Source organism: Oculina patagonica, chromosome 13, assembly GCF_052425735.1.
Source record: "Oculina patagonica isolate OP01 chromosome 13, crgOcupat, whole genome shotgun sequence".
Lineage (NCBI taxonomy): Eukaryota > Metazoa > Cnidaria > Anthozoa > Scleractinia > Oculinidae > Oculina > Oculina patagonica.
In genome coordinates this window covers 37943720-37968480 of record NC_135770.1, presented here as the reverse complement: position 1 = coordinate 37968480, position 24761 = coordinate 37943720, and the positions used below count along the sequence as shown (strand labels likewise).

Below are 24761 nucleotides of genomic sequence, written 5' to 3'. Positions count from 1 at the left end.
ACTACAGACAATCATGGTAAAAAGTCAAAGATAACCACGACGTTCTTGTCTTTACGAAGTAGAGAAATAAAAACAACGTTTGGCAAACAATTTTTGTGGAGCAAAGTTTCATTTATCATAAGCATATCCGGTTCACCCTGAATAAATAGGCCGACCGCCCTGCCTTCCTCGCTTCGTTCAGCATTACAACTGAGCGTTGAGAGTTGCATTTTCGGAAGATCCAAAACAAATAATTATTCACTTTTTGCCAACCTCGAAACAGGTTGCCCGTCGTATTATTATTAAAACCAAAAAAAAGCGAGCACTTACAACACGACACCTTAAGTTCTGAACAGCAATCTTCGTACTTTTCTCTTTTGTCAACCACGAAAGGTATATCGCTGTTTCCCATAAAAAATAAAAAACAATAAGAGAGCAATCGATTTATTAACTCTTCATCACACGAAATTTTAAATTTGCTATACGTTTCCTTTCTTGTAAAACGGTGCCGTAACCATGAAGACCTTTGGAATAGGCGAGGCAAAATCGTGCTGATCGGCGTTGATCTTACAATTTTTATAACACAACAAGGTATATTTCATTATAGTCTAATATGCAGGGGTAGCAGGGTAAGCACCATGTTATGTGTTCAACAAAATGAAGACCTGTTGGGAGGGGCTAGGAATTGGATGGATGACCAGGAACATCCCCACAGAGTAAGAGTAAGAGTAACCTTATACTCCTATGGATATTTGGGGAAAATAACACAGTGATCAGGAAGTTTCATTTTTGTTTTTATTTGTTGTTGTTGTTGTTGTCGACGTTGCCATTTTATTAGCAGTTTGCCTTTCGGCTGGCCAATATGTACACAGAAAAATCAGAGTGACTTTATGAAAAGAATTTAAAAGTCACGTCACAGTTATTTAAATCAAAGTTATAAATAGCTAATATACATAAACTTTGTGGACATCTCGAAATAAACGTCACTCTGTAATATTAGTTAGCTTTCAGTTTTTTAAAATGACAGTAGCTTAAAAACCGATTCATGGTTACCGCTTCAAGTTGGGCAGTTTATAAATCGCTTTAACGTTAAAAAAACACTTAAGTCAGTTTGTGGAAAAACTAATTTGTGATCATGACTTTGAACTGATGGCCTCAGTCAGTCCTAGTGTACTTTATAATTTACATATTTACATATTTACATCTCATCTGACTGCACGTATATACATCCATCGTATCTTTTCTTTCTACTCCTTAACGGACGAACAATAAATAACTTTTAGGTACTGAATAAATAAACTGAACACTAAAATCTGATCTCGTGGGGCAACATTCGGTTGATCGCTTAATAAACTACTTAGTAGCCAATAGATACTGTGGAGGACCTTCCGGGTTCTTGTCAATGTTACTCACCATGATCACAAATTCTGAGGAGAGATTACAAAAATAAGATAAGGCTAAAATTTAACAAAAAAGCCGAGTTACACATTGTATGGTGCTGAAGTTTGGTTCCGAGGTACAAAAAGTTTTCTTTACGGACTCTTCCTTTAGGGATCAGGGGTGTCGCAGTGGTGAAAGGGCTTGCCATCCAGCAATGTGGTCCCGGGTTTCAATCGGGTTCTCCAGTCCCCCCCCCCCCCCCCCCCTCCACCCGCAAAAGACATTCAACAAATTGAAGTTAAACTAGTGTTAAAATAGTGTTGCGGCATTAATTTCTGTTAGATAGATAGTTATAAGTGCCTGTTCACGACCACATTTATATCTAGTAACAACAAATACGCTGCCTGCAGATGCAATCGGAAGGTTCGAAGAAGGCAGTCAGTTATGACGTAGTGTCAAACAGTCACATTTTACTCGCACAGTTAATTACCTTCAAAGTTGATGAATCCATCTCCATTAAGGTCAGCTTCTCTCATCATTTCACCGACTTCGTCTTCGGTTAATTTTTCTCCTAGACTTGTCATAACCATACGAAGCTCTGAATGACTGCCGGGATGCAAAAAAATGGACAACATTTGTAAGAAACAGACATTACAGTCGCCATTCTAGACTTAAGTAGCTGACGTTTAGAGCGTTAGCCTAAGCCTTTGTCAATCACAGGATACTGTGGGTTTAGTAAGTGTTTACGTCCATGCAAGGCGTTGTGGCATTGGCGAGACGCTGTAATATCTGCTTTACGTTTGTGTGGTTTTCTGCACGGCTTCTACCAAGAAAGATCGATAGGAAACATCCTGTGATTGGTAGAATGCCGGGAAGATTAAACTGTTAATTCATCAACTGCTCCAAATGGTCCTCCAAATGCATTTTTGTTGTTATTTTTACATGCCATAAACATAAACTATCACATAAATACTGAAACTGTGCAACAGTAAAGATGAATCTGACGAAAGAGGCTTATAGCAAGTTAAGAAAGAAGTGAAGAGAAGCAGTTAAGCGGCACGTATAGCATGCCGGCCGGTTTCAGGAAGAGAATAGCCACACGTGGTAGCATTAGCTCCTTCCACTCGCTTCCCTCTACAATCATTTTGGGAGAAGAAAGAGACTGTTACAACTGACTTGGTAGATTATTTATCTTGAAAACAGAGCCTTAAACCTTGCTGTAAATAACTGAGTAGTCGCACCTTATTTGGCCGTCTCCATTTTTGTCAAACACTCGGAATGCTTCACGCATTTCACTCTCAGTATCACGGGCCTGCATCTGTTTCTTCATCATCAACAGAAATTCCTCAAAGTCCACTTCACCGTTTCCTGAAGATGGCAGAGAGCATTTGATGTCATTAATGTGGAATATAGAACCTCTCTCAGAATTTTTTCTCATTCTATTAAAGGCGTGCACAAGTGTTTCAGTGCCATGTACTGTACACTCTCCAAGAGGCCAATCATTCCAGCAGCTACGCCTCTAACAAGCGTCTCATTAGAATCATGCAATGAAGTTCAATTCAAATCCGACCGTACCCTTACAAATTTAAAGCAGCCGCAAAGAATATATGAACTTGAAATGCTGAACGTCCTTTACCGTATTCCATGTTTCTCACATGAAAAACGTATCTAGAGGAAATAGCAGCGAAAAAATGAACAATTATCGGAAAGCAAAAATATGCACAATACAAGTTCACACTCCATGTGTATATGTAGTCTGCGTTGCTGGGGGTATTTTAACGAAACCACCAACTAGCAAGTCTTTATTGCCATCATAGCTTGTCGGTGCACTTTTATATCATAACTTACTGTAATTTTCGAAGACGCTTAAAATAAACGCCCAGAATTAGTGTTTCATTCAGAAGACGAAACATTTGAAAGCAGTCGGCCAAGCCTAGTCAATAAAGCTACTTCCTTTTAGGTGGCTGGTAACGGTTTCCAGCACTTTGCAGTTCTTATACTTTGATGGGTCAGTACTACAAATCTTTGTCAGTTGCTGATACAATGATGGTATCAAATTAATGCCCAATTATTGCCCATTGGTTAAATGCGTTGTGGTATTTTCTTGACGGTAAAAAAAAATTCTACTTAGCGGTTTCAGAACCACCTTACATGTTGGAAAATTTAAGGTGGCGCTGAATCCGCTTCGTAGATATTTTTTAACTTTGCAAAAAGTTGTATCTTTACATGCTGATCATAACTCAGTAATAAAAAATGTGAGTCACCGAGTTCATTTTTTAGTTATAAGCACTTAGTATACGTTATTGGACTACATGCTGTCCAATTTGGAAATAATTTGATGAAAAAAATTCCGAGGGCAGCCAAAATTGGACGAGGCCGTAGGCCGAGTCCAATCCAGGCTTTCAGAGGATTTTTTTAATCTAATTATTTCCAGATTGGACAAGCATGTAGTCCGGTTACATATTAATTATATAGCTTGTAGTCAGTCAATCTAGCGTAAACAATAAACTTTTTTATATGTCCAGAACGGGAAAAACATTCAACAATAGTAGACATAACACAGCACATGCAACTCACTCAAAGCATTGTCTTCACAAATAGAACTTAAACAAAACAGTGCAATTTTATTCACCTGAGTTTGCGAAGCTTGCTACAAAGTGAGTGAAAACACTGCATCAATCAATGAAAGTCGTAAACAAAGTGTCCGAAGAGCTTTACAACTTCTTGAATCTGACATACTCCTTTCCACTATTTCGTTCATACTTCATGGCGGCCGTCTTTTCTTTTTGAATTTAAAGAATTGCATCTAGCTCGTGGCGATGAATATCTGACAGATTTCTTGCTTCGCTTCGCTGCACTTACGTTCACCCACTACTTTTGTACTATGAGAGGCGTTTTGCTCTTAGTTTTTGCTTCTTAGTGTAGCTAGCTCCTCTTCTGACAACGTAGAAAATTTCTCTTTGTTGTTACTATTGCTGAAAAGCTCAATAGGAATGGAAAAACGTAGCAAACTATTCCGCCATTGTCGACTAACAATGCGACAAGTTTACCGGGCTGTTCACCGCGGTCAAACGTCTCAGGCAGGTTTTCTTTTCATTTCGCCGTTTTTTGTTCAAATTGAAGCGTTATTACGAGCAAGGATATATAAAAATAGTTGCCGAGTGAAAGTTTAATCCCATTCCCTCAGGTAAACCAGTGTTTTTTACTTTTTAAATGTTTCGCATCTGAACCAAAGGTGCTTTGACAAATGGCGCCGACAAGGCCGCATATCGCTATTTTCAAACACGTAGAACTTTTTTAGTAAAGCTCCAAAAAACTTAGTAAACCCTTAGGATACCTGTCATGTATAGAACTTTGAACTGTGAAAATTAAAACCTTATCTTTACAGTACTTTTCTTATTTTTTGCATATTTCTGTCGTTTGACCGCGGTGGGACCGGGCTGACGCTATGCTTTGTGCTAATTGGCTGATATCCGTCACATGCCGTTTTTCCTTCGATTTGATTGGCTGAGACAAAACTGTTCAATTTTTCTTAAATTGGACAGTTTGTGCATTTTACCTGAAAGTCTTAATCGAAACTATCCAAATTTAATCCCAAATTGGACAGTTCTCAGAAATTAAGGAAAAATAGCTGCGCTGACAATATAGGATTTACTGACAGCTATATAATTAAAGCTAAAATTATGGGTGTTTTTAACAGGTTATACTGTTGCTATGGTAACCAGTAACGTCACGAAAATAACCACAACGTATTCACCAATAATTGGGCATTTATTTGATACCATTATTATAGCAGCAACTGATAAAGATTTGCTGTACTGTCCCAACATAGTAGAAGACGTGGAAAGAGCGGAAACTGTTACCAGCCACCTGCAGCTACCTGAAAGACTTCAATTAATTAATGCACATCCTGCAAGGGTTGTATGAAAAATTTCATTTTGGCTAAAAAAAAGTTTTGACCATTAAACCGTGCTTAAGGGTATGCTTTGTGACGTTCGTGAGAAATAAAATATTAACATGTAAGTAACCAAGACAAAAGACGGATTTACAAGACAGACCGTGGGCTGTCAAAGAAAAAAAGACAAATCCAAAAGACAAATAAACAAAGACGCGTGAATCAAGATTCATTTAAAATTAAAACCCAATTAGTACCTCAGTATTTTTCGCTGTAATTTATTTACTATTCATTTAACAACTTTAATAAGCTATGTTTTGAAGAATTTAATCCGATTATTAACAGTTTGGTTTTATATTTTTAACCAGAAGCTTCTCGATATAAATTTTGCGGTCAAGACAATTAACGCTTTAAATCCGATTTTCTATAGCTGTGGAATTCCGAACAATACAGCCAACTTAGTATGCGAAATAAATAGCGTCTAATGCCTTACAGTTGGATAAATGGAGCAACAGTAACCCCATTATTTTTAAACTACATCGGGTTTCGATTTAAAAATCTTTATAGCTTGGAGATAGTTCCTTAATGGTTAAAAAACCCGTTGTTATACGGTCAAAAAACAGAATGGAAGCAAAAGGCCATATGAATATCAGTCATTCTTGTAACCGAAAGTGGTAGGAAGTTAAGGAAGCAAACTCGTATTCGTTGATATTGCCATGCTGCGATAGTTCTTTCAATTCTAGATTGATAAGACAACCCACCTTTCCGTGGCACGTGAATTCTTTGAAACCCTTAAAATAACTTTATAAATGGTACTTCCTTGTCAAAAATTTCTTCCTGTGTATTTCTTTGTGCTTCTATGTCTAATTACTGGTCATTAATGATATCTGGTGAATATTAAGATAAATTGGGGCTAACCTCACCACTTCTAAGCACGTATTACAGACTAAAGCAAAAAAAAAAATACAACGCACTGAACCACACTACGTGTTTAAATTAAAAATTTATCTGAATGGCACGCCGGGAAGAAACTTTTAAAACGTTTACCACAGAGAAATGATAACTTGCACGTAGACTGGTTCAACTATTTTAAATATTCGACTTTTTCAGGCAAATGTACAAACTGCAAAAAATACTTAAAATGTATTATTTCTATAATTTAAAAGTTCTACCTTGGATTGATTTTAAAAATTATCTCCGTGTGGTTGATTCTTACAGGTGTTTCGCTGCCTCTTTTCATATGCCGCAGTGCTTATACCCTTTTGCGATACGCAGAATAGACGCTCTTTTTAAAGGTGTCGATGGTTTTCATTGAAAGCTGAATATAAGGACTTAAAAAGGCTTTAAGAACGTCTAATGAAGCTATACATAAGAAAAATGCAAATATAATTACACGAATCGTATTGTTAATTCTAAAACTAAACCAGCTGCGCGCTGCAGACTGATTGTGACATTTAAATGACGTACATTTCCATTAAAAAGGCTCCGGTTTCCTCAATAGCACAATTTCCCACTTGCGCTTTTTTTGATCAAAATGTTTTCTAAGCATTGTAAAAAGTGCTCTTTAATATTATTCAAGAAATGAACAAATACAACTTGAAAGCCATAATAGTTTCTTCACATTCGACATGGCACACTTCAGTGCTGATTACGCCAAGTAGAAATTCAAAACGTGATGCAGTCGCGTCAAATGTGAAACGCATTACTAAGGCTTTGATAATTAATTTGTTTTCATCACGTTCTAAATAAATCTCGTTTTCCCATGTTTTATTTCATTCAAACGAAAACTACGATTTTATCAAAATGTCCTGATTGCGATACAAAAACAGATCCTTTATATTTGAATAAGCCTTAGTAAGCTCAAAAGCTTACTTGTTTACATCCTATCCATTTAAATTGTATATTTTTCACCATTTTGGCGCTTTTCTGTATTCGGTCTTGCTTCATACTGTTGTTTCTACTGTTTCATCTATTGCCAGTTAGGGTAAATCCTCAACATTTACTCAAAAGACAAAAAAAAAACATAAGAATCGGCCCTTCTACGGTTGAAAACCGTTTCTAAAGGATCAGAGCTTTAGAACCAATTACATGTAAGATGTTGATAGTTTTTAATCGATTGAAAAATACACTGAACCAGAAAATTAAAAGATTATCACTTTTATCTTGTTCCCAGCCGTTCAAAACTATCTGATCACTGTTTGTTTATTTATCGTCCGTGATGTCGGGAAGTTTCAACAATGGCCCAAGAGAAACGTGTGTTGTGAATGCAAATATGTTTTTCTTTTTATTTGACCTGCAGATGAAATGAATATATGTCAAGGGTAAAAGGCGTTCAATTTGACAAATATTACAAAGCAAACACATTGGCAATTTCTTCCGATTGAAATTATATAATATTTCCATTTCAAAATTATGTTATTGACATGCGGCTTTTCGCTGTGAGGCTAGTTTGACTCAAATATTATGTTAAGAAAATTTGTGGATGTCACTTGAATAAAAAACAAACTGTTTCAATTTTGAACGGGTTACTCTCGCGCTTTCAAATACATGACAAAGAAAAAGTTCTTTGCAGTATAAAGCTAGTCTTTAATAATACCGAAAGTAGCCAATGGTAATTCTTGCAGTTTAGTAGTGCCAGCGAAAAGAAAGGAAAAAGCTGACAAGAGGATTAATTAATTTCGAGAGTCTTTCTGCAATTTAAAATTAAAAGTAGCAGGAACACATGTGTTTCTTGTGCTCAATGGAAAATGGAAAATCAATTTCCATAAAAGGGATTGAAAAGTAGAAAGTTTTAATAAATATATTTTCATTATGTTAATCAGAAAATTATTGAAAGCGAACAGAAAAACAACGTGACACTGACAGAAATCTGTCTTCGATTAAGTATGAAATATATTTCTCAGTTTAAAGTAGAAAAGTGATAAATCCTTGAATAATATGGTCTGATAAAACGAGCGACTGTTAGAAAGTAACCCCGAAATATCTGGTTGACGACTGTAATATTTATTTTAGTAGCTCCACCGGTTGGGGGCTTAACTCCAGGATTTATTTTCTTCATTTTCTAAGGGACAGAATGGAATCCTACAGTGTTAGAAAATATTACAAAAATAAAATAGGCTACTCTGGTACATTTAATCCTGTATCACAACACAGAATTGTACAGAAATACAATTTTGTAGCAATGATTTGCAAATTTGCGCAAACATATGTATACCAACCCGCGCCGAAAACAAGTTAAACTTTTTATAATCTAAACTATTAAGCAGATTAAAATTACATGGCTTTTTTCGCTCTGTATTTCGACATGAAAATTTGCAGTTACTTAAAAAAAAATAAGATTTCTGTCGGCTGACAATTAAGTTAAGGAGCAAAACCTTCAAGTAACTTAGCATTTAAAACAAAAGCAATTTACCATCTACATCGACTTCGCGGATCATCTCCTGAAGTTCGTCTTCAGTCGGGTTTTGTCCAAGAGACTTCATTACCACCTCGAGTTCTTCATTGGAAATAGTGCCGCTTCCATCTTTGTCGAACAGCGAAAATGCTTCGCGCAATTCTGTGCAGGTAAGAGCGGCAAAGTTGATTAGCACCGGCTATTTCTTGCCTGAGCAGCTATGTAGTGTTACAATCAAAATATAAATTACATCTCCAGAGATACTTCTCCATCTTACCGTTAATTTGTTCCTCTGTTAGCTGGCGCTCAATCTAAAAAATAGCACAAGGTGTACTGATCAGCTCGAGAAAAAATTGGTAAGTATGGAAAGGGAAATCGAAACGTCTCCAGGCCTAGCTATCTTGCAGTTTATATTGACGCGTCGATGCGAGAAAACATTTGAAAGCGGCGCTTCGCTGACTAGCTATCAGCTAGCTTTATTACATGCACAAAAAGAAGCCATCGTTAGCTAGCTTTACTTACTGCCATGTTTTTCGCTCGTCGCCGAGAGAGAACTTTTAGCCGCGCGGTTCATACGCCACAGTCTGCGGTGGACAAATGCGCCCGATAATAAACAGCTAGCAGTTCGTAGCAATCAATACATACGGTCAAATTCGCATAAATTTTCCATGTTTTGCTGGCTCTGACGTCATCTTGTTTTGTATGCTCACCCAACACTTTGAGCTAATTTCCATTTTGAATGTAATGACGCCAAGAAACACCTGTTCAGCAGTATAATACGCACGTTTGATTGGATGCAAAACGAGAACTAGGTTTGTAACCTCATTAGAAAAAACACCAGAGGCCGCATTGACGAATTTTCCTCTCATTATTTTGTCTGCGGAGGATGAATTCCCCCACCTTCACGACTGACATAAATTTTTCAAACCAACACAAGGACGTTCCCACCGTCTTTTAATTGAAAAAAACTTACAAAATACTGCATGGCTAAGTAATTTAACTTGATGCTAAATCCTTTGAGATCGTCAAGGATAACAAAGCTTAGGCCGAAATGACTTGATTTAAATAATAGTCTTGGTCATTTACGAGATGTCAGCAGCCCAAAATAGCCTTCCCGTTTTAGTTAATATTCCCTTAGTCAGTCAAAAGAAACTAACTTACTTCAGTTTCCAGCAAAGCGATCGATAAGCTGAGCAACTTCTCGTATACCGCGTTTAGATTTTAACTTACGATATCTTCGAGATTGAATAATTGTGGCTCGTAAAGTAAATTATAGAGTTGTTCTATATTTTGTCGAAGACGTTAAATAGTTTCGAGAATAATAACAAAAAACTCTCATGGATTCTCACCCTCAGCAACTGAAGAGCAGCAAGAGCGATAAGTTGGTTCAGTTTTAATAAAAAATTTTTTTTCAGAGTTAAATAAAAAAGTGACAAAAATAGAACAAAAATAGCAGTTTCTAGATAAATTGTAAACATTTAAAATCCTAGTTTATGTAAGTACTAGATTCAATTTTTTTCGAGAAATTTTTCGCTACAAAACTGTGTTCTGATCAAGGCGAATTGAATCCATTTTTTGGCTTCTCCCTTCTCTAAGGGATTCTGACTTCTTTCCAAAATTATCTGTATTCTTTAATTTCCTCTTCTTATTTTTCGAACTTATCTTTCGATCTATCTTCGCGTAGTTCCCATGCAAATCACACTGTCGCTTGTTAGACCGAACTAAAAAGATTTCAGTTTTTTGGAGTATTCACGAGACTCTAATGATATTTTTCGCAAGAAAAGCAAAGCTTTAGTGACTTGGACAATTTCTCAAAAAGCTTTTCTTCGATTCTTTCAAATAATTCTAATTGCGTGTTCACATGAAATCCCCTGAAGGCAGAAATCGGGAGAAAAGTTCCGAGTTGAAGATATTTTGGCGGGTCTTTCTTTCATCTGTCATAATATTTGCATTAGTTGTATCAACAGTTTTTGTTCACTATCGTGTAGCGATTAAAAGCGCGCAGGCCTTGATAGATGTTTATCTTTCTTATTACGCCGCGAGCTAAACTGCGAGCACTAAAGGATTCAATCATTCACAGATCGAAACTTTTAAAAGTTCACTATGAATGGTTAATTAGCAGGCGGCGCTTAATCGCAGTTTTGTTTGAGTCGGTAAACCAATGTTTTCACGCAGTGAAGACCATCAACTGACCGTAATCGAGTCAAGGCCAGCAAATTTATACATGGCCCCGAGGCTCACTGCACGACGTCACTGCACACACAAGGACTTCCTTTTTGAAATATATCACTAATATTTATCATTTAAAATGACTTAAAAAAGAAAGCAGATGCGACACTATCTCACAGCTTGACCGGCGGTATTGGGAAAATGACGACCACCCGGCCTTACAGAATTTCGATTCTCAATACGTTGGGCCTACTGCCTCGTCCCCAAGCGTCCTCCTCCTTGGTCGTGCACTCGCTTGGCGTTGTGGGCCTGATGCGGCTCGCTTCCTAACCATAAACCTCCGCTCTTCCTGTTTTCCGGCCTTACCGCCTTAACCGGCCGGCCGACCGACGACTGGGGACGAGGGAGTCGGGTCTAGGGATAGGGCGATAGGCACACTTCGTGTAATATACATGAAGTAGCTGCTGTTTTGCTGCTATTTAGAGAAACATTTCTGAACAAAATGCGTTTATTTGCAGAGTGGATTACATATTGCTAATATAATGTGACGGAACGAAAAATACATGATCGCACACACATGATCGCACTAAATAATAATGATTCGTTTTATTCCAATCGTTAGCGTAAACAGCACGTATTAAAATTACTATGTTCAAATTTAAATGAAATGAATTAAACTCGAGACTTGTTATGAAAGTGCATTGTATTTCAAAGCATATTGCCTGTCGTCGACAACTAAAAGGATGTTACTTAACAGCCAATAAGCAGCTTATTCTTAGAATGTAATTTGCAAACCTCATCTGAAATCGGCCTCACCCATTTTATTATTATCCTTTAAAGCTAAGAGACCCCGGGGGCTCCCATATCAAACAGACAGGGATGCTCGTCGGAAATTTTGAATTAAACCCCTAAAGAAGATCAATCTGGGCGTTACTCACGCTTTTTTCACCCCTAAAGATACCATTTTAGAACATTTTAAAACTGATATATTTCTATATTTTTTCTCAAGCAACCCTAAACGAGACTTTGGCTGCTAAAAATACCGAGGTTTTTCCCGGAACACCCATATAGAGAGACCAAAATCCGAAATTTACATCCCTAAGCGAGACAACGAGCATCCCCGTCTCTTTCATATGGGAGCCCCCCCTCCCCCCCCCCAACCCCGGGAAGAGAACATTATACCGAGAGATAACATCACGCAATAACTAAGTCAGAAATTTGAACTGAGTAAACTATACAACTATTATGGCGTCTCGTTTTGGGTGAACACCATCGCTTTTAGCCTCTTTGGAAAAGTTGATCCTTTTAAACATTTTTTTTTTTTTATCTATTGTTCGTACAAAGGCTTTTTTCGACATATTAAAATACAGCTTGGTATCGGCCCAGAGGTCTAGGTCTTGCTTCCAAGCTGAATCGTAGAAGCCAATTGCGTACCAATCTCAGATTCGTTTCCCTTCTTGAATTTGAACGCCAGAGAAGAGGCTGGGGCGAGGCTGGTGGCGAAAGCTTCACCATTAAATTTGTACAAAAAGATGCGCGTACGCGTGATGATCGATTTCTAAGAAAAAGGTTATTCAGTTTGAAATGATTAATTCTGTTTTCAACAAGAAAAGTGATTTGCTCTTAGTTAAGATGTCTGATAAAAGCGTTAAGCCTACGCGACAAGACAAGGAATAAGTAGAATAATCGAGAATAATACTGAGAAGCGATGCACGTTTTAAATACTGATGAGATGAACAACGTGTAGAACTTGTTTTCTGACGTTTACTTTTTTTTATTTTAAACATGCTACATTCAGGCAAACTTTTTGCCAAGTTTCCATAACCCCAAACTTTGCAAAAGTCGAAAAAACTAGTTAAAACTAAAGATCTACTGAGGTTCGAAATATAACCTCATCGTTTTTTTCAATACGACACATCTACTGTAAAATTTCTTTTCGTCTGATACTACCATTAGGTCTCGTCGCGTTGGCCTAGCAAGGTTTATTTTTAATTTTTAAAGTAGCTATGTACGCTGTATTTAAATACTGGGTTTGATTTTCCTGATGCAAATGTCAGGTAAATTGAAACATATGGCGCTAAAAAATATTTGGCTGAATACACGTAAACTATTAAAAACAATACATACAAAGAATGTTTAGTAAGTATAAATTTACTAAAAGGCGTCAATCAGTTTTTGGAAGAAAGATTTCTTGACAAAAATATCAAATAAGATAACTGACGAAAAATTTAGTATTTAAAGCTGACTGAAATAACTGGCCTTGAATGGCCTTCAGTCAAAATGATGCTTAGGTAAAATATATGAATTACTAATAACGTTTCAATTAATTATACTACTAATGTTAAAACCCACGAATTTATCCAGCATACAAAATGGTTCACAATTAATCATTTACATACAAATAAAAATGATTCTATTTTCATTGAAACTAATACCTTTGGCAAACATAAAACCTCGTGCAGATAAAACTCACCAAGCAAAAATACACAACACTGATATACTTCATTTTGAAGTGAAAACACACCTTAAGATATTTCACCTACTGTACATGTAACACACGGTGACCATGCAGGATAGATCATAACTGTCAATTAATTATTAACTTTGCTTGCTTCAAGACAATATGTCAGCCCGGTGTAAGTATCTGCCACACCCTCTTATCAAACGGCTGGTGAATACTGTGCCAGTATTTGTACCTTCACATTAGGAGGCGGTGCACACTGTAGGGCTGAGGGCAAGTGCAATAACTGCCGACAAGCTTCGAAAAGGTTTAACCTTTAAGCAAGGTTTCATTTTTAAATCTCAAAAGTTGCTTTACTTCGTCATTAGAAATCGGAATTCTATGTGGAAAGAAGAACAGAAATAAGAAGTGAGCACATTTAATTAAAAGGAGCTGTTCTGTACTGTTCTGAATAACGTGGGTATGTATTTGTAAAGTTTGCAACTCAGTTTAAGTTTAATCTGTACGCGTTTTCTTCGCTCAGTTAAAAAAACTTTGTTTCCCGGGCCCATTCAATCCCGTCCCAATAAAAGGTAAAACACTTCGTGGAGATGCTGCTTGCACACGGATGCTGATTGCACAATACAAAGCAGCAACTACTTAAATCAAAATACTCGAAAGACGGTTGGATTTTTTATTATTTTTTACTTATACTAGTTACCATTGTTTTTTATAATGTATTTTAATTATTGTCATGCGCTTTTAACATGAGCCTCTGGCTCGGATAAAAGAGGGGGCCGAAGAAAGTGTGGGAGAGGGCAACCGAGAGTTCACTTCCTGCGCCATGACATTAATGAAATTGATTGATTGATTGATGAACGAAAAAGCGTTCCTTAAAAATACAAGAAAAAGGGGGCGGTCCCTTTGCCGCCCTCCTAAATCAGCCCCTGACAGTGCATTCCTTTCTAACAAAGTACGACTAAAGTTCTATGTAATACCTTCATAATCAATTTGTCCATCTCCATTAAGGTCGGCCTCTCTCATCATCTCGTCCAGTTCCTCATCTGTGAGTTTCTCGCCAAGGTTCATCATAATTTGTCTTAATTCATGCGCACTAATCAACCCGTTTCCATCTTTGTCAAAAATCCTGAACGCGTCCTTTATTTCTTCCTCTGTATCGTTTGAAGTTATTTTCTTGGACATCATCTGAAGAAACTCTTCGAAATCTATCTCGCCATTTCCTGTCAAAAAAAAACATTGACAGTAAACAAGAAAGAATTGTAGTGAAAGATTTTATCTTCTTACGAAGATACTTCCGATACTCGATGTCCAATCAGAAATGGTCGTACTGAAAATGACGTCATATTACGCAGTAGCATCTCTGCCAAAAACCCGACGGTTCAGTCAGATTCCGACCAAAAGAAACCTCTTCTATCGGTCGGAATAACCTGAAGAACTTCCCGAATCTTGAAATGGTAGCCTTCATCGGTCGGATCGAATTCCGTCGCCGTCAACTGACAACACCTAGTTTCTGCCAAGCAAATGATATTTCTAATGATGTGGGAAAAATCTCATTTGCATTTACTTTCAACACACTTAATTTCGCGACTACAAAAATAGTTCGTAGAGACTCGTAGTTGGTAGCCATATGCTGTTAAGTTTTATTTCAGACGACTTCGTATAAATTGCACAAAAATAACCTTAGTATCTAGGCAACTTACGCTATATAAATCAAAATACAAAAATAATAGCGTTATTGTTGCCCAGAAACGAGGGTTATTCGTTGGGCAATGTTATATGAAGTCGTCTGAAATTTTAAATTCCTAACAGCATATGGTTACCAACTAACGAGGTCTTCTGACGAAACTAGTTTTTGTAGTCGCTATGTTTGTATGTAATCGTGTATTGAAAGTAAATGCAATGAATTTTCTCATATCGTTATGATGTTCAGTAATACTTTCCTGGCTTGGTGAACAGAATTTCACAATGATATTTCTCACTGCTTGTTAATCATAGGAATTAGAAATTCTTTGGAAATTCACTTGATGCTTTAAAAACCAACTTATAAATAAAGAAGCAAGCTAAATCAAACACACCATCTTCATCGACATCAGCTATCATTTCCTTGAGTTCATCTTCTGTTGGATTTTGGCCCAAAGATCTCATCACAGCGGCAAGTTCAGATGACGAGATGGATCCACCGCCATCTTTGTCGAACAACGTGAACGCCTCTCGGAGCTCTAAACAGCATGGAAAAGAAAATAATAGTTTTTGCTTAATAATAATATTAAGTAATAATGATGATCATAATAATTAAATAATAATAAGGGGGAAAAAACTAATAATAATAATAATAATAATAATAATAATAACAATAACGATGACGATGACGACGACCGCGACGACGACGACGACGACGACGACGATGATGATGATGATGATGATGATGATGATGATAAAATACTTTCCGAACAAGGCGATTTCTAGGCTTGCAAAGTCAAACATCGCGTCCTCGTCGAGCTATTAACATCAAGAGAAAAATTCCTCGACAAAGTAGGAAAGGTCTTCTAGAAAGTCTAGTCAAGAACAAATAACAAACGCTATTGTTACAAAATAATTTTTTGTATTTCAGTCATTTTTGTGTAAAAGCCAACAGTACTTTGAATATTGCCGTCTTTTTATACAACTTTGCATCTGTATTTTTGATCATTTCTGTCATTTTAATAAATATCTTAAGCAATTATTTCTTGCGTTTTTCTTTCGTAAATTAACTTAAACTTAGTTCTAGAACATTTGTTTCCACGGAAATTAAAAGTTGCTAATGAACACATAATTTCAATATAGTTTTATTAGCTACTCCTCAAGCGTTTATCTCCATTGCTGTCACACTATGACTGCAGAACTACTTCGCAAGTTGTACCAGATTCCAGGATTGCGATGGGCGTGGTTAAAATGGTTGTGTAATACATTCCGCTCCTCAAATATCTGATAGTCTCGATAAATAAAATTAGTAAACTATGCGGGAGTTTTTAGTGGTTGAAATCATTGAACATTGCAAGCTATAAAACAGGTATTATGTTTCCCAAACGTTGTAGCGTCAAAAATGTTGAACGCTTTGAAATAAAGAAAAAATTGGTAGCTAAATACGTGGTTACTAGAAAAAAGTCGACTCTACTCTAATCGTAGTGTAAAAGTTGGCTGTAGTTTTCAAAATGAACTTAGTTCCTTTTTGTTCGAAATGGCTTTACTGTATCAGTCGTATCTACAAACACAATTTCTCTGTAGTTTCCTTGTTTCATTTAAAGGGATAGGTTCTCCTTTGCAGACAAGCGTTCAGCGAGAAAGATTTTGTGGGCAACGTAGAACAATTCTATCTCTTCAAATTTATCTTAGTTTGTTTTCCATGCAGCAAAAGAAAATCTGAGTCATCGATTAAATTATAATCTGAATAGAAATCCTTGATAGTGCCAAGTTTGTAAACCTTACCGGCAATTTGACGAGGGTATATTCCGTCGAAATTCAGTGGATCTTTACTGGAAGTGTTACTCATTGTGCGGGTTCAGGTGAAACGAATCAGCTACTGATACACGATGCTAATGCATGGTCGCCTTTTATAAAATGCCCGGAATCAAAATTCAAAATTATCAATGAAAAGTGTCCCATGCAATCAAATATTTACAAATTTCATAAGAATTCAATAGCGTCTTACGTTATGGTGCTATAGACCCAGCATAAACAATTACGTTTGATTGTTTTCAATTACCATAACTTGGTTTGTGTCGGTTGAAAACTAAGGCTCTACTCAATGTGTGGTGTAAAATAATTACTCCTGTGAAAAGACTCCAAGCAAACACAGTGTGTTCATGATATGTCTAGAAATGTCTTTGAGCAAAGGTATTAACCAGTCGCTGTATGATGCTACCGTACACAAAACATAAACATTTTTATAATAACAAGAGTGCGAATTAATCAAAGAAGATTGATTGACTCAGCTGTGCGCACGCTCCATACTGGTTGAAATCCTTGACGGCTCACAAGACTGAATGTAATTTTCTTTATATTTTGCTTTTAAAATAATGTAATTATTGACTGATGGTCAGGTAGAGCTTCGACTTGGTCTTTTAAACGGATTTTGTCACGGAATAGTAAAAAGAAAACCTGAAATATCCGAGGTTTTATTTGGAACTAAAGTACAAAACATGAATACAACATGCGACCTTGGCGTGCGTTCAGGTTGTTTAAACCGCTCGCTTAGTAACAGGTTATAACTAACGTTTTGTACTCAATGTGTGGCAGTATCAGTAATTATTTAAAGGATCATGCTGCAGCTTGCAATGTAAGATCACGTAGCCTTATATATCTGTCGTCTTCTTATTCTGCGCCCACAATTCCGTGGACGAGGTGATGGCTTTGCTTTTCAGGCTTTTAAAGATTAAACTTTCTAGTCGTGCTTTAAATCTGAAACATTGTTTGTTTAAATGATTGAATCTCCACAAGCCTCACACCCGCCACCCTTGTGTCCCACAAAAGGCAGGGAACGTTGAAGAATCTTAAACACTCATTAACAGAATTGGGCAGATTTGACAACGGTTTTCTCTTTCCAGTAAAGCTATAGGCTAATAAACATGAATGAAGCTACTGGGGGAGCTCCGCCCGCTAAGAACACTGAATGATCGATAGTAACCGCAAGAATTCCTTGATTTTATTTTTCTGCATTCAGTATTTTTCGTACAGGTTCGACGGTTTTTTACCGTCTACTTTTTTTCACTCACTCTGTCATTTACTCAAAATGTCTTAACGCCAACAAACATTGTTAGCCTAAAAACCCTGAGTACCCAAGCACTTCTTCTGTAACGCTATGATGCAAGACATAAACACTTCCATAACTTCGACACTGGAATCCAAGAAAGTAATTAAGTCCAATTGTGTTAAAGACCATAACATTTGAATGAATCAGTGCAGCAGTTAGCCAAATTGTTTAGAACGATCATTCAAGGCAACAAAACATGTTCATGTTCACACATTCGGCAACGGGGCAAAGCTAAAGATAATAGCGAACGAGACCAGCTCAAATCTCGGTCAACCCACTCTTCGTTTTACGTAACAACGAATTGGAACCTAACTTACGGGTACAATAAATTTCTTTTGACAGACAATGTATTCCCTTTCGCGTACTTTTCGTCTTCTTTCGCCGCCCACAGTTGACGACAGTCGAAATTCTCGTCCATCTTGTCATATTTCTTTCTTCTATCTTGAAAAAGTATTTTGACACGCCCTAGATTAAGAAAGTAATGATAAAATAATAATGCGGGAATAAAATGTCTAAATATCTGCAGAAGTCATTTCTTTATTTTAATGAAAAAAAATGCATGGGAACAAAAAGATACTGCAACAATACTTGCATAAAAACAGGTAAAAATAACTTTATTGAGGTTAGAATTCACTCTTTTGTTACACGACCGTGCCGTAACCAAGGGAACAAACCACTTTAATAACACTAACAACCTCAACAAAATATTCATACGACGAGGCCTCAGTACGAGAAACGTTCGCGCGTGTGGTGAAACCAACGAAATTAAATTGTTTCATTTTTATTTGCCCGAATTTAAGTCATTCCACTTTTAATTGTATACTTTAATAATAGTTTTCCGCACGAAACTGAAGTCTCGCAGTGCAAATGCAAAAGTTAAACCGACTATGTTACAGGTTGAAACTTTGTAAAAATGTTCTACGATCGTAGCGTTTATTTATCTCCTTGAAACAAAAACGCTTCGTGTTCAGGACTCTTTTTTGAGAAACTGAGTTTCCAACCTTTCAGGGACCAAATTAAAAGTCAGACATTTGTTTAACAATATTATCAACCTATATATAGAAATGATCAACACTCAATATTTGCTCTGCACGAGAAAAGAATCTACCGCCTGGAAGATTATGCAGAGCCGGGAAATGAGGAAAACATACAAGTCATAATTTACTTTAACCATCACACCAGTCAGATAACTTTGTTTACGTCATAATAAAATTTACCACCCTAAGTTGAATTTTAATTCTAAATTTTAAAACATAGATATTGTTGCCACTGCTTAACTTTAAAATTTAGCTTTTAAATTGTTGTATCGTCTGTACGGACCACGAATCGATGTTTTTTATTTGCGTTTGCGAAGCTGGTGTACTGAATAATTAAATGTGCGCAGATCTTCTGTTCGTACACTTCAATACGTAAAAGCTGTCGGCAGGTGCGGTCGTGTGTCATTGTTTCCATAAACATCACTCCCAATCTAAGATGTTTTGCATACAATTCAGTCTCCATGTACTAAACAGTTTGAACATTTCTCAGTCAAATACCTTGTTTTATATTAAAGCGCATCCCAAATTAAAGAAAGCCGCCAAGTTTAATTTAACTCTTAATTATTGTTGCTGTGTGTATCGATCGGAAATGAGTGGATATCTTTCATTTTTTCAATATTGCAGAACATTTAAGCTTCTGCTTCGAGTTTTTTGAAGGCAAATAAAAAACGTTTATTCCATAAGGTGCGTAAAGCGTTCGTCCCGCACTAAGAATCTCTTCACACACAAAAATACTCTATTATTACCACAAACTTACTGTGCACTTGGCTTTTATTTGCGATACCGATCGGTTTCTCGCCGCATAAATAAAAGAACCACGGAATCGTTCGTGACAACGTTGTCGATTAATATGCTAAGCATAATTTTTGCTGGTGACCAAATTTCTACGAATCAACAACAAACGCTTCAGCTACTTGAAAGCTGACTTACCAGCGACTTGCTCCTCGGAGAGTCTTTTGTCTTGTTTCTATGTACAGAGAGTTAAACAAAACAAAACTTAAACACAAGCGGGATCTCCAAAACACAGATAAATTATTATAAACCACCATAGCTATCAACTCATTCTGTGGTTTATACGCGTTGTAAAACAAATGAGTTCTTCACTAAAAATTAGCCGCATGAATGAGCAGTGAAGTGAGAGTTACCTCTGTCGCTTTATTCGGCATTCCATTCATCGGGCTCGGAGTTTAAATCAAGAAACAAACCATTCTGAGGAAATATTGTTTACTTTAGTATTTTTACCAGCGCACGTTCTCGGTCAGTTGACGGGGGTCTAGAACTGACTGCTGTCTCAACAGATAAATTATTTATAGTTGCCATTTGTTTCAAGATATCAAGTGAGACTCGCGCGTCACTCATTTATCACCATGTGCGTATCAACTCAGACAAACGACAAAAAGGAAAAATTAAGAAGAAAAACATGCAAAAATTTAAAAAAAATCGATTTTGATGTTTATAATTTTCCGACGTAATGTGTTCTTTGTGACTGCGCAATATAGTGATATTAGAACAAGAATGAGCCGTCACATATTTAGCGCTGTGTTTGTCCGTTCAATATACATTTGAAAGAAAAATCTTTATTACCCAAGGCGACAGAAACTTTATGATATAGAATGAGTTTAACAAGTGCAACAAATTAACCAATGGGTAGCTTTTATTTATTTATTTTATTAAAATAAAACAAATTTATTTTCAGCCGTTGAACCGTGCACAACGAAGTTAGCTCCATGACTAACTTGTTGCGACGTTTTATTTTTCTTAGGATCAGTTTGTCGTCTATATTTTCTATTTTCGTTTTCAATAATACTTTTTGCTTAATTTATGCTCTTCTATTAACATCTTAAGGATCAAAGGAAGTTTATTTTAATATTATACAGGAAATATTAATTGTTACTCCAGCCCTATTGTTATTGTTCATTCAGTGCATGTTGTTTGACTGGGGGCCGTGGGGAGACCGGAGACCTGGGGCCTATGAGCCAGCGGTGATATAGCACTGGATACAGCGGATAACGTCAAAATTCAATATGGCGGTCATCCTTGCAATCACTTTCCTCTTCAATCTGTTTTTTAGTTGTTCTTCCCTCAACATGTCACTTCGAGGAAGTCCTAATATAATCATCTTTTTGACTGACAATCTCTCTATTGGAGATTTAGGTATTTACAACAATAATACTCAGCGAACATTAACTCCAAACATCGATCGATTAGTGGAAGAAGGAGTCGTATTTTCTCGCTGGTATTCTCAATCTTCGAGGATTTCATCCCTCGCCTCTTTATTAACGGGATTATTGCCTCCTCGTACTGGAATGATCAAAAGTAAGTTTCTTTCTTTTACGGAAATCCCGTCTATTGCATCATCTGGAGGCTTACAGCACAGCGAAATAACTTTGGCGGAGGTTTTAAAGGCGAAAGGTTATGCTACAAGTTTTGTCGGTTTATGGGGTTTAGGGTTCGGCAGAAATGGAGAATATTTGCCCCTCAGTCACGGGTTTGACTCATGGTATGGGGTCCCATCTGCGCACAAAGATCAGTGCATGGAAAGCTACAAGACAACATCAGATTCACAATACACTTGGCAATCAGTGTGTGCATTTTTCAGTCCGTTGCTGTACATTCTTCCATGTGTAGCTTTTATCGGTTGGTATAATGGACTTGGTAAGATCATCACTGTTTTCACAATTATTATAGCTTTCATCTTGTACAGCAGTATACTGCATGATGTCATCCACTTCACCATGGATTTTATTCAAGTAAGAAGCTGTGTTCTGTACAGGAACAGTAGCATCATAGAACAGCCTTACACTATAGAAAATATGACCTTACGGCTTACAAGGAATGCTGTACAATTTTTGGAGACATCCTCAATTTCAAGTAAACCGTTCTTTTTATTTGTCAGTTTCATGAACCTAAATCACCCAGTATTTGCATCACAGTTTTTTTCGAATTTAACCAAAAATCCATACTCTGATGCTTTGAAAGAGGTGGACTGGAGCATTGGGAGGATAATGAGAACACTGAGGGAACACGATGTAGACAACAACACCTTAGTTCTGTTTACGTCAGCCACTGGACATGTTGACGAATATTGTGATAGCTGTAGTGTGGATGGGAATGAAGAAAGAGATTCCATGCATTTAGGAGGTAAGAGTCAGACCTCTATATTCTCATATTACATTATTCTTATTAACGTAGCATCATCATAAGCTATTTTCATTAATGAACAGATTCTCGACAGATAAATTTTCTCCAAAAAACAAGATGACAGTCTGTTTTTATTGCAATAGCAGATCCAGATCATCCAGGCCCTGGAATAAGGAGAGGGCACACTCTTGAAATCATTTTCGGCCATTTGGGCCTCTATCTGGCCAAAAATAGGTGGGGGCTCAGGCCCCTCCCCTAGATCTGCCACTGTTTTGTCTCCCAAGTGAGACATAAGTGACTTAATATGTTGGTGTGTTAGTCTCCAGATTAAGAGGTCTCGGCTCAAGCAATCCGTCCTGTGTTTATGTGTTTTGCCAAAGCACTTCCCCTTAGTTCCTCTCTCCACCCAAAAGATACCAATGGTACCAACAACTTAACAAAAACGTTGGGGGGAGGGGGGGGGGGTACCTGCAACGGGCTTGCATTCAGGGGAGAAGGGACACTCCTAGTCACTTCATGCTAATGAATGAAACGGGGGCTGAGCACTGGCTTAATAAGCTACCTAGACTGCAAAAAAGACAATAAACATTAACCAAGACAGTAATTTTGTTTACAAACTTTGTAAAGGAGTACATATCCCTGGCAACCAACTTTGTCTGTACATTATGCTTATTCAGGTAGCAGCAAGAATGGTATTTGGGAACGAACCATTCGTGTGCCAGCAGTGATGAGATGGAAAGGAGAATTAACAGAAAAACAGATAATCAGAGCTCCTGTGACAGTGATGGACGTGATGCCAACTGTTTTAGAATTACTGAATCACAGTGCTGATGTATTATTCTCAGATGGCAAAAGTTTGTTACCTGTCCTGTTCAACACAACACAGGAGTCCCAACACAAACATATCTTCCATTATGTAGAGGTTACTAAGCCTGCAGCAGTATCATCTGGCCCTTACAAAGTTGTATACACTGAGATGAAAGGTAACTATCGAGTCTTTCTGCAATAAGGCATTGACTAGTACTAGAGGTCATGTGTCAACTACCTGATCAATTACTTAGGTTATAACTACAACTTCTAGGTTTTCTTCCTGACATATTTTGCTCTAGTGGGAGGTGCGGTGGCCTTATGGTTAGTGCCTGACTCTGGATTCCTTTAAGCCCTGGCCAGGGCTTTGTTTTGTGTTCTTTGGCAAGGCACTTAACTCTCACGGCACCTCTTTTCACCCTGGTGTATAAATGGGTACCCCCAATTTAAATGTGGGGGGTAACTCTGAGATGGACTAGCATCCCATCCAGGGGGAGTAGGAATACTCTAGGATAAGCTCCAGCGTGATGAGCCACTAGGCTCAAATCCAGACTTAATGTTTTGTTCATACAATTCCTTTAACTAGTCTCTTACAACAGCCTGTCTTAAAAATTTGACCAAACCATGTTGTTTGACCTGTTATAAATAAAATAGCATTTTTTATATAAGCACATATTGCGTGCAGAAGGCTGTGAAGCTGTAACCCTTTGCACGTATTGCAGGCCTATGGTACTGGCTTTAGGCATCAAACATTATACAACATTTGATAAGGTGATTTTCCAATGCTTGTATTCTTCTTCCCTGTTCAGATGACAGAGGACTGCATTACTTTGAACCCCCATTGTTATTCAATGTTGAGGCAGACCCGGGAGAGACTTCACCTTTACCAAATGTTGAACACAGTGAGCTTTTGGCAAACTTTTCAGAAGCCTTAGTTGAACACATGAAAACAAGAAAGAATAAATGGCATTCACAGCTGGATAGTAGAATAGTTCCTTTTTGGTTTCCTTGTGCAAACTTTCCACATTGTTTCAAAGTTTGTGATGAGACCAAGGACTTTTCAGATTTGTTTAATTAACAGATTTCATGTACCAGTAATTAAGATGTGGTGGATAAAAACCAGGTGGCACCCGACAATATGTCAATGACTGAGGTTTCTGAAATCAGCAAAACACTAAGCAAAGTGGCTGCTTTTTAACACCAGCTCAATGCTTCCAAAATTCTTACTGATTTTGTAAGTTATTATTTAAAAGAAAATAACATTTGTTAATAAATTGTCTGTGTCCATGTTTTCATCAGCCCTGCTGTAAAATATTGATGTCTTAAACCCATTACAGTCTATAATCCCGATTTCTTGAAGCTCCCAATTTTCGTTTCCCTTGGATATCATTATGTGGTACTTCTCGGTAATTTTACTCCTGGATTTCTTGAACCTCCAGTTTCTCGAAGCAATTTTTATTTCCCCTGTTGTTTTGAGAAATGGGGATTCTACAGTAGATTTGGCCCCCTCTTTCCCCTTAGTTGGTTGAAGAAGAAATTACAAAATAAAGGACAAGGAAAAATGGCAAAGCAAACTAAGGGAACAGAAGGTCTGCTTGCAGACTAGGGATGAGTTATCATTCTACCACAGCTGATGGGCAAGCCCAGCAATTCAACTTTCACCTTCACCCCGCCAAACTGCAAGGCTGAAATTTTATACACTGTCTGTC

At 37.2% G+C, this 24761-nt stretch overlaps 3 protein-coding genes across 4 annotated transcripts; 1 reads left to right on the top strand and 2 right to left on the bottom strand.

The window, feature by feature from the left end:
• Nucleotides 1-752: 752 nt before the first annotated feature.
• On the bottom strand, nucleotides 753-9307 carry LOC144634369 (calmodulin-alpha-like). Its single transcript, XM_078493301.1, has 6 exons — nucleotides 9171-9307; nucleotides 8926-8959; nucleotides 8667-8810; nucleotides 2601-2727; nucleotides 1850-1965; nucleotides 753-1406 (listed from the first exon to the last, which is right to left on the bottom strand). Exons 1-6 carry the CDS (start codon nucleotides 9174-9176, stop codon nucleotides 1333-1335), a joined length of 501 nt encoding a protein of 166 aa, XP_078349427.1. The 5' UTR covers nucleotides 9177-9307; the 3' UTR covers nucleotides 753-1332.
• Nucleotides 9308-12751: 3444 nt separating this feature from the next.
• Nucleotides 12752-20403, bottom strand: LOC144635691 (calmodulin-alpha-like). Of its 2 annotated transcripts, XM_078494774.1 has the most exons (5): nucleotides 20250-20403; nucleotides 20035-20071; nucleotides 15354-15497; nucleotides 14256-14498; nucleotides 12752-13657 (listed from the first exon to the last, which is right to left on the bottom strand). In XM_078494774.1, the coding sequence occupies exons 1-5, from the start codon at nucleotides 20277-20279 to the stop codon at nucleotides 13632-13634; spliced, it is 480 nt and encodes a 159-aa protein (XP_078350900.1). In that variant the 5' UTR covers nucleotides 20280-20403; the 3' UTR covers nucleotides 12752-13631. The 2 variants fall into 2 exon arrangements, with proteins under 2 accessions (XP_078350900.1, XP_078350901.1); XM_078494775.1 differs by lacking the exons at nucleotides 20035-20071; nucleotides 20250-20403 and adding an exon at nucleotides 16744-17110.
• LOC144635687 (arylsulfatase L-like) lies at nucleotides 20376-24350 on the top strand. The gene is made up of 3 exons (XM_078494771.1): nucleotides 20376-22245; nucleotides 22923-23228; nucleotides 23862-24350. The coding sequence occupies exons 1-3, from the start codon at nucleotides 21129-21131 to the stop codon at nucleotides 24128-24130; spliced, it is 1692 nt and encodes a 563-aa protein (XP_078350897.1). The 5' UTR covers nucleotides 20376-21128; the 3' UTR covers nucleotides 24131-24350.
• The last annotated feature ends 411 nt before the right edge of the window (nucleotides 24351-24761 follow it).

Coding starts and splice junctions, on each gene's coding strand:
- LOC144634369 (XM_078493301.1), bottom strand. Junction 8,811..8,925: donor AACAGAGGAACAAATTAACG/GTAAGATGGAGA, acceptor TTACCTGCACAG/AATTGCGCGAAGCATTTTCG. Junction 1,407..1,849: donor TGGATTCATCAACTTTGAAG/GTAATTAACTGT, acceptor ATCTCTCCTCAG/AATTTGTGATCATGGTGAGT.
- LOC144635691 (XM_078494774.1), bottom strand. CDS start 20,279: ATGAATGGAATGCCGAATAAAGCGACAGAG. Junction 15,498..20,034: donor CTCCGAGGAGCAAGTCGCTG/GTAAGTCAGCTT, acceptor CATGCTGTTTAG/AGCTCCGAGAGGCGTTCACG. Junction 13,658..14,255: donor TGGACAAATTGATTATGAAG/GTATTACATAGA, acceptor CTTTCCACATAG/AATTCCGATTTCTAATGACG.
- LOC144635687 (XM_078494771.1), top strand. CDS start 21,129: ATGGCGGTCATCCTTGCAATCACTTTCCTCTTCAATCTGTTTTTTAGT. Junction 22,246..22,922: donor AGATTCCATGCATTTAGGAG/GTAAGAGTCAGA, acceptor ATGCTTATTCAG/GTAGCAGCAAGAATGGTATT. Junction 23,229..23,861: donor TGTATACACTGAGATGAAAG/GTAACTATCGAG, acceptor TTCCCTGTTCAG/ATGACAGAGGACTGCATTAC.